This window comes from Dryas octopetala, chromosome 5, assembly GCF_963921425.1.
Source record: "Dryas octopetala chromosome 5, drDryOcto1.1, whole genome shotgun sequence".
Taxonomy (NCBI): domain Eukaryota; kingdom Viridiplantae; phylum Streptophyta; class Magnoliopsida; order Rosales; family Rosaceae; genus Dryas; species Dryas octopetala.
Genome location: NC_141370.1, coordinates 14,882,177 through 14,900,487, shown reverse-complemented (window position 1 = coordinate 14,900,487; position 18,311 = coordinate 14,882,177). Strand labels below are relative to the sequence as shown.

General features: G+C 37.8%; 2 protein-coding genes across 2 annotated transcripts; both read right to left on the bottom strand.

Annotated features, from left to right (window-relative positions):
- Positions 1-24: 24 nt before the first annotated feature.
- On the bottom strand, positions 25-3,464 carry ZAR1 (HOPZ-ACTIVATED RESISTANCE 1). Its single transcript, XM_086244654.1, has 2 exons — positions 3,270-3,464; positions 25-2,802 (listed from the first exon to the last, which is right to left on the bottom strand). Exon 2 carries the CDS (start codon positions 2,789-2,791, stop codon positions 248-250), a length of 2,544 nt encoding a protein of 847 aa, XP_086100780.1. The 5' UTR covers positions 2,792-2,802; positions 3,270-3,464; the 3' UTR covers positions 25-247.
- Positions 3,465-11,442: 7,978 nt separating this feature from the next.
- Positions 11,443-13,246, bottom strand: LOC147284714 (AAA-ATPase At2g18193-like). Its single transcript, XM_086243400.1, has 2 exons — positions 12,223-13,246; positions 11,443-12,071 (listed from the first exon to the last, which is right to left on the bottom strand). Exons 1-2 carry the CDS (start codon positions 13,243-13,245, stop codon positions 11,643-11,645), a joined length of 1,452 nt encoding a protein of 483 aa, XP_086099526.1. The 5' UTR covers position 13,246; the 3' UTR covers positions 11,443-11,642.
- Positions 13,247-18,311: the final 5,065 nt, after the last annotated feature.

Below are 18,311 nucleotides of genomic sequence, written 5' to 3'. Positions count from 1 at the left end.
TGGGGAAAATAAGCATTGTTAGCGTGATCAAATGGATACCCTTGTTAGAGCAGACCCACCATATTAGCATAAACAATGTACAACATCAAGTGAAAAAATAGCCTCAACACTGCAAACTGAACATCTATGTAAAGATGAATAGAAATCAAACAATTTATGCTATGATTTTTTCAACCCATGAACATCTATGTATATGAATTTAAAATTTGCGAAAATTCAGGAATAGCACATGAGTGATGATTTTCATTTAGCTTCTCTGCTCTTCCTTCTTCCAGACACCACCTCTAAACCCAACCTCCTCGATTGGGAAAGACACCAACTCTGGGCACCAACTTGCATTCACAACTTGAAGTGATGGTATAACTTGTTGGATCCTCACCCATTCTTCTTTCAAATCCGAGAGAGATTCCAACATCAAGCCCTCAATTTTCCATTTAGTATTGTTATTGCTCCAAAAGCTTTCGGTCATCTTTTCAAGATTTCCTGATGATATTGAAAGATACCTTAGCATAGGAAGTGAGATGGGATTGAGCCAGATTGGACTCATCTTTCCTGGATAGAATTTGAGACTTAACTCATGGAGCTGTTGAGGAGGAAACAGCTTATCAAGCTTGGTTATGAGGTCACTACCATGACTATCAAAGCAACTTATTGACAGATGCTGCAGTTCTTGTAAAGTTACCAATACATTGACCTCAGTGTCTCCAATCTCATCAGAACAAGTTAGTTGAAGCCCGAGTGTCCTGAGTCGAATTAAATTTCTGAGCTCACCAATCCGGCAACCTTCTAACTGGCTTGGTTTGGCAGGCTTGAATCCCAATAACAATTCAAGATTTGAAAGTCTTCCCAAGCCTTTAGGTAGATATGTGAGTGAACCACAATGGCTTACATCTAAGACCCTTAACTTCTTGAAAGTCACAATAAAAGAGGGGAGTATCTTTAAGTTCTGACAGTAGCTGACATCCAAAACCTGAAGGTTGTTAAGCTTGGCTAGTGAAGGTGGGAGTTGAACCAATGGATGTGTGTTGCTTACACTAAGGTAAGCTAAGTGTTGAAGAAAACCAACCTGATTTAAAAGACCTGAGAGAGGTGAATCAAAGATTGACCTGGACAGATCCATTACTCGTAGGTATCGAGACTCAGAAAACTTCTTTGCAATGTTTGAAGCAATCTTGTTGACTTCACCGGTCTTAGTTGTAGATAACAATGCTCGCAATTTATGATTGGCCTTCTGAACCACACTACCTGTAATACCCAAATGGCGACAATTTGTACCATCTGGTCTGAAAAATGCATCATCTTTTGCCATTTTTATCACCACATCCCGGACCATATCATGAATTTTACAAGTGAAGATTGTTCCATGATAATTCTTGTCCACCACTTCTAGCAAACATCGATTTGTTAACCCCGAGAAACAATCTTCCCCAGCTTCGATTGCTGATCTACCATTTCTCAGAGGAACAAAACCTTCTCCAATCCACCAATGCACCAATTGGTCTTTGGTTATGACACAGTCCTCCGGGTAAAGAGATAAGCAAAGGAAGCATGACTTCAGGTAAGATGGAAGTTCATCATAACTCAGTTGTAGAGAAGCCATAACTGAGTTATCAGTTTCTGCTAATTCATCACGAAAATGGTCTGCAATTCGCCTCCATTCGTGATAGCGTGATGGTTTACAGAGCATCATTCCTCCAACTGCCTTGATTGCTAATGGAAGGCCCTTACACTTCTCAACAATCTCCTTTCCTACATCTTCTAGTTCTGGATACTTACACTGGCCTCTATCAGCTGCAAATGCAATCTTCTGAAATAGCAGCCAACTATAATCCTTGCTGAGGCATTTGGGCCAATGCAATCTTGCTTCTTTCACTCCCATCTTCTGTGCAACCTCCTCAATCCTTGTGGTGATTATGATACTGCTTCCATTACCTTTAGGCAATCCTTCATAAATTCTCTTCCACCAAGCAACATCCAAGCTCCACACATCATCCATCACAATCAAATACTTCTTGCCAAGAAGATATTCATGTATTTTCTTTAACAACTCACATTTGTCGTCTCCTACACTGGCATCTCCCAAGTTCCGCAACATGCTTCTCATGATTTGTTCTTCATCAAATGTTTGAGAAACAGATACCCAAATCCTTCTTTCAAAGTGATCCTCAATTTTCCTGTCATTATATACCTTTTGAGCAATGGTGGTCTTCCCCAGTCCCCCCATTCCCACAACTCCAATAGCTAGAATGTCTTTGTCAGCTTCACACAGCCATTCTTTTAACTTATTCGCATCCCCTTCCAAACCAACAACTTGGGTATGGTCATACACAGGACAGCTCCATCTAGGTAGCATGTCATTTTGTGCATCTATTGGAGCCAGTTGACTCAGAAATGGAACTCCAAGATAGGATGAAATGGTCTGCTTAATGTTGGCAATTTTCTTGTTGATTTCTCCAAGCCTCTTTCCAGTTTGATATTGGAATGGAAGCTTTGAAGGGTAGATGCACATTAACCAACCCCCGGAAAATGGATCATCATCCCTTGAGTGAAGTTGACAATCAGCTAGTATGTCTTCAGCTTCGTAAATCAGTTCTCGCAAATTAACCATGACACTGCGAACAGTCTGATTCTTCCTCTTGAGCCTCTCTGCATCTTTGAGAAAGCTTTGCATCAGTTGGAGCTCAGTTTGTAATGTTTCAAATTGGTCCCTGAATTCACTAAAAACGCGGCTCTCCTCTGATAAAGCTCCTAGCAGCTTTTCTAAGAACACAGTCACTACAGCATCCACCATCTTGCACAAATCTAGTAAGAAATTAAAAGAAAATAGATGTCATGACTTTTGAACACTTGAGCATATAGACTCTTGCAGTTTAGCAAATTATCAATTACATTTTACAATTATGGTTGATTTAGTCCCTCTCTCTCTCTCTCTCTCTCTCTCTCTCAAGCTTAACCCAACATGTAGACTCTTTCACAGTTGTTTTTTCTTGATATCAATTGCCCACTAAAGCTCCTTCCTCAACATTAACTGTTCCCAATCCCCTTATTCCTTTGAATAACCAGGTCTCAACAAAATTTAGAAAATTAGGAAAATATTTGGTGTTCCATGAATTTAATGTATCCTAATAATGACAGAACTCATAGAAATGCAATCCAATTGCATTGATTGATTAAGATAGTAAGATGCAAGAAACAACAATAGAGTTGAGTTGGGGTAAGTAAAACAACCGTTCACAATTTGCAAAATTTCGGATTTCAGAGACACTTACAGCTGAACTATGTGAGAGAAGAGAACACCAGAATTTTGAACAATCTTTTGTGTTTCTGCTTCCAAGAACTTTGAAGCTGCAAGCTTGGCTCAAATGGAGGAATGTAAAGTTGAGAGAGGTTCAGAAATGAATTTACAAAACCATCCTTGAGTTGTGTGACAAGACAAATGCATGTTCGGTGGTAAATTTCATTTCAAGAAGGGCAACATGGTAATTCCACTCACAAGTCACTCGTCAACGCCTGAAAGAAGTCCCCAAGTCAGCTAGACGTGTTTGAAGAAGTCCCCTAGTCAGCTCTCTTCTTCACACGGTTTGCGCCTAAACCAAATGGCAGCATCATCCTCTAAAATGGAACTAAAGAAATTTCCATGAATCTTGCTGGTTGTTTCTCCTACACTTCCTTGTTCACCAAACTCGATCTCTAGCTGCTCTCTATTAACTTCCACTTTCATCTTTCAACACTTTTATTTTTTACTTTTTTATAATCTAAACCACTTCCACCACTTTTAGCTTACAGTTCATAACAATTCAAAAGCAAGTAAAGAGAAATTAGATTAAATAATGTAAAGTAATTCTACTAATAGAAGCTAAATAGAGCGCTTGAGTAGGGCCTGTGATTAGCTTATTTGGGATAGGCCGGCCCAGTCTGATTCATCCAATTTTTTGGGCCAAAATTGTTCAGGCCTTAATAGGACCTGAGTGTTAAGGACATTTTAGGTAGGGGTGACAATTCGTGTTATCATGTCGTATTCGTGTTATGTCATATTTGGGTTCATGGTCGACAACTACACGAACCTAAATGATGTACAATGTAATCGTATCGTGTCATATTTGTGTACTCTGTAATCGTGTTATCGTGTCAAAAATTATCACCCCTAATTTTAGAATCACAATAATTTTTATTTTTAAACAATTAAAATATTAAGTTGGCAATTGACCAAAGGTTTTAATCCACTAAAATAAAAGACATGTATATTAATTAAATAAAATATTCATCAAGAGGATCAAAACTTATAGATAAATGATTAATAAGTCTACTTTTAACTCTTCATTGTATTATCAACTTTCCTAACTTATGTGAATTGGGGTTGGCCTAGTTGGTCGAGGATAAAATCTTTCCTTACACACCCGGGTTCGAACCCTCCCCCCTCCTCTGTAATCTCAAAAAAAAAAAAAAAAAAAAAAAACTCTTCTAACTTGTTTTCTATTAAGTATGTGATATTCCTAATTGTTTTTATATTAAATAGCTCCACATTATAACTAGCAAATATAATGTGAAGAGAGGGAGAGAGAAGAAGGAAGGGGAGGGTCTCCGGCAGTTGGGCTCATTAGAGCCGGCTGTGGGGGTGGCCGGTGTTGGAGCCCCCTCAATGAAGATGGGAGGTGGTGAGGCTGCTGGGTTGGGGGTCGAGGGTCGGGGTGGTGTTGCTGCCATGTGTTAAATGTTATTAGAAAGTTTTAGGAAAAAGTCGTTGGACTCCGACGAAAATGATGCAAAGTGGCTGTGGATTTTCTCCATCAGCTAGCGATTCTAGGTCTCTTGCATGCCTCCGCCACGGTGCCACAGCCTTAAGTGTGGGGTTGCCTTAGGGGCAAAAAGAGAAAGCAAGAGCTCTCCTTATCTCCTTTTTCAATTAACATGGAAAAATCAGCAAAAATAAAAATATGGAAAAATCAATTAAACAAAGTAAATAAGACAGGATATAAAAAGATGAAATAAGCATAATGAAAAGTTAAAAATCTAAGGAATTAAAAGAGAAGTTTAAACAAGAATTAGGAATATGAGATTGGAAGGATTGGATAGAAAAAATTGAAAGAGAAAATTGGGTAAGATAAATTAAGGTAACTGGATTTTGGAGGGATAAGATAGTCAATTATTAAAAATAATTTTAATTAATGGGATATTATAGACAAATAATGATGTGTATAATTATCAAAAAGAAATATTTATGTGTACCATTTAATTTTGACGACACATCCTACAAAAACAACAACAAAGCATGTGAATCTACAGCCCCACTCCCAAACAGCAAGTCAGCAACAACATAAAAGGACAAGATAGCTGGAAATAGCCTCTTAAGAGCATGCACAATGCAAGTGCTAAATGCTAAATGATATTGCAAAGATAGCAATTTTTGGTGAAAAATGAGCTACAATGGGGGAGGATTGCTAAATGCTATTTTAGCAATTGCTAAATTTTGGTGCTAAATTTAGCATAGCAAGCTTCAAAGCCAAGAAAAAAAGGAACCCATTTGCTGGAAAGTTGAAGAAAAGAGAGTGAATGGAGTCAGCTGCTTGCTTCCTTTTTGTTGTGTACATATGTGGGTCATGGGCAGCTTTGGTTGGTTGGTTTTGGTTGCTTCCCACGTGAATTGGTTTCCACATGGCAGTCATTGGTTGGTTGGGTTTTTAAACTCATATAGCTATAGTTTTTAACCATTGGAGCAAAACACATAAATGTTATAACTAAAACTAACAAATCTTTCTAAATTTAACATTTAGCCATAACATTTAGCAATTACCAATGTACATGCTAGCATAATAAGACAAGATAGCAAAAGTAGCTAGTAACGCAGATACATCATTGAGGCATATGCGCACTAAGAAATGCTGCCTGATTACAAACACGAAATATATAGCGACAAAAACCTGAAGAAAATGATTCCTTACCAAGGAGTAAAATTTTGCTTTTCAAGGGTATGAAAATTTTAACACCAAAATAAAAAATTTCGTTCAAATTTCGACAATTTCACCCAAAATTTCTACGAAACTTTCAGCTCGAGCTGGGGAGACAAAGACCAGAGGGAGATAGGGGAGGAAGAGGCGAGCTGGCCTCATCGTTAGCTGTCGCCGAAGGGTGGCATATCGAAGAGAGAGTCAAAGGGTGACTGGGGAGGGAGGAGAGAGAAGAGATATGGGAGAGAGAAGAGATCGGGGAAGGAGAAGAGGAAGAGAGGGAGATCGGGGAATGAGGAAGGAGGAAGAGATCAGGGAGGGAGAGGGAGGAGAGAGAAGACTGTGATGCGAGTCTGCGACAGTGGGCTGGGAGAGAGAAATGAGAGGGAAGAGGAAGAGAGAGTCACGGGAGGAAAAGGAAGAAAAGAAAAGAAAAAAAAAAATTTATGATTGATTGAGGTTTGGGGCCTTTGGGCAATTAGAAGGAATAAAAAAGGTTTTGGGGTTTCGTTTAGTTGTTTTTAAACCTGAAATCCTAATACATTCTATATAAAAAAATAATTAAAAATACCTTAAAGGGCTTAAAGTCTAATATCTTATATCATATCCTAAAGAATATAGAGTATATAGAATTTAGTATATAGATTATAGAGTATAAAGAGTATTATGATATATAGAGTATATATATAGGGTTTAGTCATTGATTTATTTAACAGTATTTTGCCTTCAGCGCACATTATATTCATCTTATATCACATGAAACCTGCTATATAATTTGATTTCTTCAATGTTTTTTATCAATATAGTAGATAATATGTTAAATAAACATATGATAAAGTTTCATTCAAAATTTTTGTTTTTGGATTGTAATTTTCGTCATTTTTGTCTATTTTTTCTCAAAATTTAAAATTCATTGAAATTTTTGCAAAATCCAAAATTTTACTCCTTGTTCCTTACTACCTTCAAGGCTCCACCCAACCTTTATATTTTTTAATAGTGTTACAAACTTACAATGACATGGTCTCGGTTAGGGGTCACCAAAAAGCCTAAGGCCCGAAGCCCGCCTGGTCCATTGGGCCCGAAGCCATTTCTGGCCTGAAATTTAGGCCGGCTCGAATAGTCATTGGGCTGGGCTTGAGCCATCCCCTTGAAGCCCACGGGTCGCCCGAAGCCCGCCCGCTTAGGCCCGGCCCAAAGCCCATTTACACACAATATATCTTCAATAAAAAAATATAGGATTTTGACTATGTTGTGAATCGAACATGAGTCCTCATGGAACAAACTTAAACTCTCAACCAACTGAGCTGACTAATTTATTTGTCTAATTGATGAATCATAACTTATTTAATAAGTTTTTCGTTTGTATACTCTTATAAATTATTAATATGCTTATTAAATTATAATATAATACTACAATCATATAATGTTAGTAAATAGTAATAGTGTAAACTGTGTAATACCATAAATAATAAACTTTTAAAATTATATATAACATTACAAATTTACAACTATAGTTATTAAAGTTATTATAATAAACTTTTATAATACAACTATAATTAAAGTTATTAAGCCACGATCGTTCATTAATTCAACGATCTGAACCATTCATTTTATATGTTGATAGTCAAAGATCATCCTTACAAAAAATCAAAAAAATAGGAATTCATCTACCCGTTCGAATGTTCGATTATCATTAGAAAAACCATGATCATTCATTAATTCGACCACCGTTACGTCACTTTTACATCTCCGATTGAGCTAATTTTTTGCAAGGATTCTCTTTGAGTGGGGAACTAAAGTTTGAACGGTTTGGATCGTTGAAAACACGATCGATATGTGAACTTCTACATATAAATACACTTGAAGAGTAATTCTAATAACTTTCCCGTTGAAACCTTGTCGTTTCCATAATTAGGAAGACCACAACGTGATTTCAACAATCTGACCCGTTCATTTTCTATATTCATAGTCAAAGATCATCCTTACAAAAAATCGGCCAAATCAAAATTCATCTATCCATTCGATTATTATTAGAAAAACCACGATCGTTCATTAATTCGACCACCGTTATATCACTTTTACATCTCCGATTGGCACGAATTATCTTGAGTGAGGAACTAAAATTTGAACGGTTCGGATCGTTGAAAACATAATTGCATCGTTTGTTTATAAAAATATGTAATAAAATATATAATAAAACATATGTACATGTATGTTTTATTATAGTTGTAATGTTATATATAATTTTAAAAGTTTATGATTTATGATATTACACTATTACTAACATAATAGTATTATATAATAACTTAATAAGTATATTAATAATTTATTGAAGTAAATAAATGAAAAAGCTATTAAATATGTTATGATTCACAAACTTGACAAATAAACTAGTTAGCTTAGTTGGTTGAGAGTTGAAGCTTGTTATGTGAGGTTTCATGTTTAAATCACAACATAGCCAAAATCCTATATTTTTTTTATTGAACATAAATACGTGTCTAAACAGGCTTTGGGCCCATTCTGGGCTGCCCAGCCCGGCCTGCCCTGAAAGCCCTATTGGGTTCCTATAATTCAAGTTCAAGCCCGGCTCGAACTCGAAAAATTTGGACCGGGCAGCCCGGCCCATTGCCAACACCTAGTCCCGGTTAAATGCTGGTTCACATGCTCAACTCTTTTAAAGCAAAAAATTGTAGCTTTATTTTAGAGTAATTTAATTAAAGGAAAAGATTTTATGCCCTAGTAGGGCACAACATATATGTGCCCTAATTTGATGTGGCAAAATTAATTTGCATATGTCATATCAATTTGCCACATTATGTTAATTTCCTTATTATTAAAAGACTATTTTATCCAACCCAAATCAATTCTTCTCTTATTACTACTTAATTAGCCCTGAATCAGCCTTTATCTTTTCCCATGACTCCTTTAAAATACATCAACAACGTACTTCTCTCAACAAGAAATCCCTCTCTCTCTCTCTCTCTCTGATCATTCTTCTGAGTTTCATCCAATACCTTAATATCAAATGTCTCTGCCAATTACAGTAATATATTGTGTGAGATTGGTGTTGTGTGATTTGATTATCAGCTTTGGCTATCTTACCTTGATAAACAAAATAGTGAATGAGTAGAAAAAATTCTTCCAAAATAATAGATTTAATTGAAATAGATGTTAGGGTCCAAAAAAGTAGATTTGGGAAAACATGATGCGTCATTTAAAATGGCTTTGTGAATTAAAGCTCCGTTGAACTAGATACGTCATTGTAAGTCACTATTTTATAATTACTTTTAGTTGTGCTAATAAGAATTCAACAGAGAGGTCTGCAATGAGCGAAGATATTTATTTGCTTAGTAAAATGTATTAATAAAATTACATATATATGAATTATCTTTATAATTAAAGATGAACTAGTCAATAGGATTTGCAGATCAATGGGGCTGCGGGAGAACCCGCTGATCGAGTAGTGTCAATAGGAGGCAAGATTTGTTCCAAAATAGTATATTCGATTGGAGTAAATGTTAGGGTTCAAATACTTTCTTAGATCGGGGTTTGTTTCGTTTTACATAACTTTTAAGAAAATTTTTAAAGATTTATCAACAGTGTTAAAATGGTCTTTTTACAAAAATAATGTGGCAGATAAATTATAGTATGTTAAATATTTGACATAAATTCAATTTAGACACATAATTATATATGTCATTTCAACGAGGTCCACGAACTTTAAAATATGTCAAATATACACCCGATTTATTATCTAAATTGAAAAATGAACTTTCGTCTATCGATTTGTTGAAAAATCAGTTAAATGCCAGCTTGGCTTTTGCTGATGGAGATTAATTGGCGACGTGGCGCCAACTCAGCATACTTTTCCCGCCAAATGAGCGACACAAGTCCACCTGACACGGACCTACACACCCATCACTTCTTTCTCACTTGTCGAATGCTCTTCTGACCATTTAGTCTCCCAAAAACATCACGTTCTCCCCCAAATTCAAATATAAATCTCTCACCTGTGTTCGACGAGCGAGAAAGAGATGATGAGTTTGTGGGCCCATGTCAGGGGTTAGGTGGACAGGTGTCACCGTGTCGCTTATTTGACGGGAAAAGTTTGTTGAGATGGCGCTACATCGCCAAGTAATCCCGGTCAACAAAAGTCAAGTTGGCATTTAACTGATCTCTCAACGAATTAATGGACATAAGTCCATTTTTCAATTTAAATAGTAGATTGGGTGTATATTTGAAATATTTTAAAGTTTATAGACCCCGTTGAAATGACATATATAGTTATGTGTCTAAATTGAATTTATGCTTAAATATTTTAATTAATATGTCATTAGGGCATTACCCTGTAATTAGATAGCTTTTTTTTAATACCGTTAAGCTTTTTTGACCCTCTCTTCAAAAAATTTACTTTACCAGTTTACCTTCTCCCTCCCTCCCTCCCTTCCCCAGCCAAGGATCTATTGGTCGAATCATAAATTGGTATCATCATTCTGTTTGACCCACCATTATCCTTCTGTCTTTTTCATTGCCGTGTCTCAAGCTGCCTTTGTTTTCAAAGGGAAGCTTTTGCTTCCTTTTGACCCGTAAATCCAGCCTTGTGTTTTCAAAAGTGGCTGCCTTTTTTGCTTCTTTGTTTTGTGGAGATTGCAGGCATCATCGCCATCATCGTCAATTCCTCAGCCATCTGATCGCCCACCGCGCCGCTCGCCCGCGCCCAACACAACCAGATCTGGCAAATTTGAGCTGGAAGATTTGTTAAAAAAATTGATCCTTGCTGCGATTGGTATGCTTTGATCGATCCTTAGGGCATTATTATGAATTTTTGCAATTACCAATGTACATGCTAGCATAACAAGACAAGATAGCAAAAGCAGCTAGTAACGCAGATACATCATTGAGGCAGATGCGCAATAACAAATGCTGCCTGATTACAGACACGAAATACATAGCGACAAAAACCTAAGAAAAAGCATGAAAATGATTCCTTGCTACCTCCACCCAACCTTTATATTTTTGAATAGTGTTACAATGACATGATCCCTTGTCCGGTTAAATGCTGGTTCACATACTCAGCTCTTTAAAAGCAAAAAATGGTAGCTTTATTTGACTCTTCAAAATCTGTCTTCTCCCTTCTCCCCCAGCCCAATTCGTAATAATTCATCGTCCATGGACCCCATGTCAGAAACAAGACTTTTTTTATTGCATAGTTGTGCACATGTATTCCTACCATTCTCTTCCGTTCCATACGATTAAAACATTGACCCATCATCACCCAATCAGATTTCCAGCCTTCCAGGGCCATGCATACTAGTTTTAGCTTGATTGTTTTTCTAATATATGTTTTCTTCAACATTATTGTAAATGAAAAATTAATGAAAACTTAATAATATGTATCATTTCTTGTTTCAACGACTAGAGTTTCCTAACTTATATAATAGTCGATCATATATTGAATTGATACAGAACAAATGTCGAAAAAAATAGTTGTCTTTATAAATATTATTATTATTGACATAGACCAAGGTCATTACTTTAGATAAGCTAACATATATCCACGTGGACCAACAAAAAAGAGACAGCACATAACTTACGATTACGACCAAAATTTAAATACAAGAACTAATTAATTAACAAAAGATCTGGATTCTAAGTTTTACTTTGTAAGCACATAATCAGAACATTTCTTTTTTTAGATCACCTTTGAAATCTGATTGTGTAGGTCGTTCCCTGGCGCCTCTTTTCTTCTTCAATTCTAAGTTTCTGAACCTTCTTATGATGAAGAAAATTGAAAAGTCCCTTAAGAGCAACATCAGCATCATCACTCTTCATGAGCTCCTCAGCAACTTCTGCAGGAGTGGCCTCTGTGCTCTCAATCAAGCCTTGGATTTTTCCACAGAGAGGGTGAGGTTTGCTTTCATGAATACCAAGGTAATTAGAGGCTAAGATCTTGAACCCACTTGGAGTACAATAGGACATGTGAATGTGCACGTCCATGCGACCAGGGCGCAACAAAGCAGGGTCAAGCCGATCCTTGTGGTTGGTGGTGAACACTATGATTCTCTCATCACTACAACATGACCACAGACCATCTATGACGTTCAGTAGGCCTGAAAGGGTCAACTGCTGCACTCATCATAATACCATGTCAATCCCCAAATTATTACGAAATAATCATCATATAAACTTGACATGACGCGCGAATATTGAATCTGATTGAGTTAATTAAATATGTATTAATAAAACTTAGATATATTTAAAAAAAAAAATGTTGGACCTTGTTGTTAGAGGGGTCGAACTTCTCTTCAGCATCATCAACAGTAGACTGGCGCTTTCTCATTTGCACGCTGCAATCAATATCTTCAATGACCAAAATGGAACGGTTTGTAGTAGACAGCACTGTCCTCCTCAAGGAAGAGTCGCTGACATTACCAGTAAGCTCCAAATCATAGACATCAAACTTGAGATAATTAGCCATGGCTGCAATCAAGCTGGATTTACCAGTACCAGGTGGACCGTACAACAAGTAGCCCCTTTTCCAAGCCTTGCCAACCTTCTTATAAAACTCCTTCCTCCTCAGAAACCTATCCAAGTCGTCTTTTATCATCGTTTTAAGATCTGGGTCCATCGCCAATGTCTCAAATCTAGCTGGGTGGTCCAGATGTATCGAACCCCATTCACCATTGCTGTCATCATCGTAGGAACGACGCGATGAGTGACGGGTATAAAGCTTAACAACCTTTTGGTCTTCTTTAATGGCCTGCGCGCGAGCAATCACATGGGGCAAGTAGCAGTCCACCACTTGGTCTCTGTGTTTCTTATGGGACGTGAGCTCAAAGTATCGTTGTTTCTTGGTGGGGTCGCCCTTGTTCTGCGACGATTCGATGTAGACGTAACGCCACTTGAGGTTGATGTTGTCGAAGGTGTCGGTAAATTCTTGGCCGTTGTCGAAGCCAATGCTGATGATGTTTTGTGTCGGTGCTTTGCTGACTCGGAGGCGATCAGCGGAGGGACTGATGTTGCCTCGGAGGTAGACCTCGGCGGCGTCGAAGACTTGGTTGCGCCCGATCTTGCCGGAGGACTCGTCGACGATGAGAGTCACGTGGTGGCTGTGGGAGAAGAGGAGAGGGCCGAAAAGGTAGTGGAGGAAGGAGTGGAGGAATGAGTAGATGTATGAGCGGATCGGGACAGGGATGAGTTCGTTGGCCATGGAACGAACCAACATTGATAATGCAGCGAAATTGGCATAGGCAGAGTACATGCTGGAAACTGTTGTGGGCATGTCTTTCAGAGACAACATTGTGTTGTGTACGTTCGACTCAACCCCAACAATTGCTGAATTTATAGCAGGGGGCCAGAGACAAAGTTTGTGCAACATGGAAATTAATATTTTAGACTTGGAGGTTGCTACTAGGCTTATTACTACTTTTGCCCCCTAACATAACAATGAAATCTTAATTCACTCCCTCTCATTTTAATTGTCTCAATTATGCTACCTAATAGTACACATTATGTTTCAATGTGCCCCTTCGGCTCAATTCCGTCATAACCTCCGTTAACCTTGCTAACGTAACGCCTACGTGGCAGAATATATTGGTCATTTCGACCAGCCTAGACCACTCAGCATCCCTCATTTGCCACATAGATCTAAAGTGGGACCCACCCCTTTAATTTAATACAAAACTTAAAAAATAAAAATAAAAACACCCTCCCCCTCCCCCAACCCAACCCCCCTGACCCTGTCGCACCCCCCTCCCAAGTCCCACCCAACCCCAACACCAACCCTTCCCCACCAAACACAGCGAAGCAGAGCTTTTCTTCTTCCTCCTAGCTGTCCTCTTTCTTTCTCTAAAAACTCAAGTACTTCGAATCAAATCAAAACTTGGGAGCTAGGGTTAGGGATTTGCAGTAAATGCACAAAACGAAAAAGGAAAAAGCCTGACTTGAATATCGTGATCGGCGAGAGAGAAAGGGAAAGTAGCCACCGGAGCCATCTGAATAATCAATTGAGAATTAGGGAAGGGAGTTTGTGGCTATTGTGGCGCAGGGAACGAACTTTGAAGCCCAAAGGCGGCACCGGCAAAGAGAGGTTGTTGTTGAAACGACGGCGTCTGCTGTTGATGCTTCTACTGTTGGGTGGGAAGGGGTGTGACGAGGCCAAGGGCGAGGTACGACAATGCGACGGGGAGGGGGAAGGGCTGGGTGGGGTGGGGTGGGGTGGGGAGGGGAAGGGAAGGGAAGGGTTTTTTTTTTTTTTTTCTTTCATTTGTTTTTTTTTATTTTAAGTATTTGTTTTAATTTTTAAGTTTTGTATTAAATTAAAGGGGTAGGTCCCACTTTGGATCTATGTGGCAAAATGAAAGGTACTGAGTGATTTAGGACGGTCGAAATAACCAATATGTCCTATCACGTAGGCGCCACGTCAGCAAGGCTAACATAAATTATGATGAAATTGAGCTGAAGGAGCATATTGGAACCCGATGCGTACTATTAGGTGGTAAATTGAGACAATTAAAATAAAAGAGGGTGAATTGAGATTTCACTACAATGTCAGTGGACAAAAGTAACAAAAGTAGTAATAACCCTAATTTCTAAGCTTGATGGTACATTTTTGGCACTACTTTTAGAGCGGTGAAAATGACTTTCAGATAGTGGGAAAAAAAGCTTTCAGATGGTGACAAATTATAAACTTGTGCGGCAAGGAAATGCATATATTAAAAGTCAATACACAGTCACATCATTCACATGATTATGATTAGAGTAGAATATTTATATACTAGTGTGCATGAATACATACAGTGAGAGTATGTATGCTTCAATTTAAATAAAGACTCCATATTTACCTTATGACATTAAATTCAAATAAACAAACTTATATAAAAGCAACAAATAGAAATTCAAACTGGCCGGATATAGAAGTATCTATAAAGCAAAGGTAACACTGTCAACTGACCTAAAATACAGTTAATAAGACTTTAGCACAAAATGTCGGCTTAATTTGGTATTGTTGTGAAAAAGAATAACTGTGAAGTAAAATAACTGTTAAGTAAAGTCAGTTATAAAGTAAAGCAGTTGAGTTGAGTGTTTGATACACTATGTTTTTAAAAGTGTTATGAGTGCAAAAAGTTGTATCAAGGTATTTCGTAAATTTTAATGTAAAACTGTTGTGACTGTGTATAGTTTATAAAATAGACATGATGTTGAAAGTGTCTGAAATGATAGATAATCGGCCCTCTGTCAATTTGATAAAAATTGAGGATATATTAGGCAACTCAAAATTTTTATTAATGGGGTCCACAACTTTCATTTACAACATTTTTGAAAAACATGTGGATAACTGTTTTTTAAAATTGTAGTGAGGGAATTAAAATTGTAAGACACTACAGCTTTTGGTTTTATTACCAAATACCAAAACTGTTGTGAGTGATGTAGAATTATTATCTACAACAACTTTTAGTTGTCCAACTACAATTCCAAACGGGATAGAGTCAGAAATTTGAACATGATATATAAGGAAGCTTATGAAATTAAACAACATGAAGCGTGTCTCAACGAAGCATTTCATCCAATAATTTGGGTCAATTTGTTATAGAATCCATTAACTTTAAGGTACTGACAACTCAAAAAATTAATTAAAAGCACTCAATTCCACAAATTCTAGTTGATCAATTCTAGTAGTGTTTTAACTCCCAGGTCAAATTCTAGCTAGAAGGCTTAACATCCAACCGCTTATGACAAAGACAAAAATAACAAACCCAACCCTCCAAACCGGACTCAACTTAAGCCATTTCTTAATACACAAATCTAGTAAGAAATTAAAAGAAAAGAGATGTCATGACTTTTGAACACTTGAGCATATAGACTCTTGCAGTCTAATAAATTATCAATCATATTTTACAATTATGGTTGATTTAGTCTAGCTCTTAAGCCCATCCCAACATGTAGACTCTTTCACAGTTGTTTTTTCTTGATATCAATTGCCCACTAAAGCTCCTTCCTCAACATTAACTGTTCCCAATCCCCTTCTTCCTTTGAATAACCAGGTCTCAACAAAATTAAAATTAAGAAAATTATTTGGTGTTCCATGAATTTAAGGTATCCTAATGATGACAGGAACTCATAGAAATGCAATCTAATTGCATTGATTGATTAAGATAATAAGATGCAAGAAACAACAATAGAGTTGAGTTGGGGTATGTAAAACTTGCATTAATTGGCTTTTGTTCACTTGTTAATTTTCTCTGCACACCATGGGATTATGATTAATTAATCAGAACAAAACCTCGATCAGCACCCAATAATTAAAAAATAAATAAATAAAAAAGAAACCCAACAGTTTACAATTTGCAAAATTTTTAGGATTACAGAGACACTTACAGATGAACTATGTGAGAGAAGAGAACACCAGAATTTTGACTAATATTTTGTGTTTCTGCTTCCAAGAACTTGATGCTGCAAGCTTGGTTCAAATGGAGGAGAAAGGTTAGAAATGAAAAGTTGAGAAAGGTTCAGAAATGAATTTACAAAACCATCCTTGAGTTGTGTGACTAGACAAACGCATGTCACTGGTGGATTTCATTTCAAAAAGGGCAACATGGTAATTCCTCTCACAAGTCACTCGTCAACGCCTGAAAGAAGACCCCAAGTCAGCTAGACGTGTTTGAACACTTCTTCAGTTCTTCACACGGTTTGGTGATGAGGATGGACCTGCACTATCAGTAGCCAAACCACACAAGACAACAGCAGATCGCAGAAGGCTATCTAGAGACCTCTGTGGCTCTAGGCTAAATAAATTGATATTCTTATTCCATCAAAAAAAAGCCCTCAACCATCGTTCACAAACAACTTAAATAGGGTGTTAACCCTAGAATCCTTAAAAGGAAAGGAAACTACCAACAAATTAGGAATACTAAATAATCCTTCCAAATAAATAATTTATAATGAAAATAAAAATACTAAACATATCAAGTCTGGTAGTCATCAAGGTACTCAGGCCTCTTAGTGATCCGCTTGGGTCTCTCATTGGATGCTCCTGCATCAGGCTCCCCTGGTTGAAAATGGCTCGTCCTCGAGTCTAGTTCTTCATCACTGTTTTCCCCATGATAAGCTTGTAAGTCAGCCACGTTAAAGGTTGCAGATACACTCATACTACCTGGAAGGTCGAGTACATAAGCATTCTCACCAGCACGCTTCAATACTCGAAATGGTCCATCAGCTCGATCTTGCAATTTTCCATGTTTGCCTCTTGGAAACCTCTCTTTTCTCATATTAATCCACACAAGATCTCCTTCTTTGAATTCAGCTGGTCTTCTGTGTTTGTCCGCTTGCTCCTTGTATTTCTTATTGCTTTTTTCCAGCTTTTGACGAACTTGTTCATGTAATTTCTTGATGTAGTCGGCCATGTCTTTTGCATCCCCACTAAAACGATCCCTGGTAGGCAAGGGAACCAAGTCTAAGGGGGTTTTTGGGTTGCGCCCATACACCACCTCAAATGGACTCATATCTGTACTTCGACTTTTGGACCTGTTATAGGCAAATTCTGCTTGTGGCAGAGCATCACCCCAACTGGCCTTGTTTTTGCCCACCAAAGACCTCAACAAGTTTCCCAATGAGCGATTTACCACCTCTGTTTGGCCATCCGTTTGCAGATGGTGTGCACTACTAAATTGAAGCTTCGTACCCAAAGTTCGCCATAGAGTTCGCCAAAAATGCCCAATGAATTTTGAATCCCGATCTGAGGTAATGGTATTAGGAATACCATGGAGCTTGACTATCTCACGAAAATACAGCTTGGCTATGTGGCTTGCATCCATAGTTTTGTGGCATGGAACAAAATGTGCCATTTTTGAGAATCGGTCCACCACAACTAGTATAGAATCATGCCCATGCTTCGTACGAGGGAGTCCTAGCACAAAGTCCATGCTCACATCCTCCCAAGGGCTGTGTGGTTCAGGCAGTGGGGTATAGAGTCCCGTATTTTGGTGATGCCCCTTGGCCACATGACAAGTCCTACACCGTTGCACATACCTCTCCACTTCTTTATTCATTTTCGGCCAATAAAATTTTTCCTTTACCAATGCTGCAGTTTTGTCTCGACCGAAGTGTCCACCTAGACCACCCCCATGCTGTTCTTCAATAATTAAACGTCGCACAGAACAATTTGGAATACAAAGCCTACTGCCCTTGAACAAATACCCTTCTTGCAAATTGAAATCTTGAGCTGGCTTTTGGTCTACACATTCAACCCATATGTGGCCAAAGTCTGCATCATTTTTATATAGATCCCTCAAGTGCTCAAATCCAATTAACTTGGCTTCCATGATAGCCAGCAAGGTGCATCTTCTACTTAGAGCATCAGCCACCTTG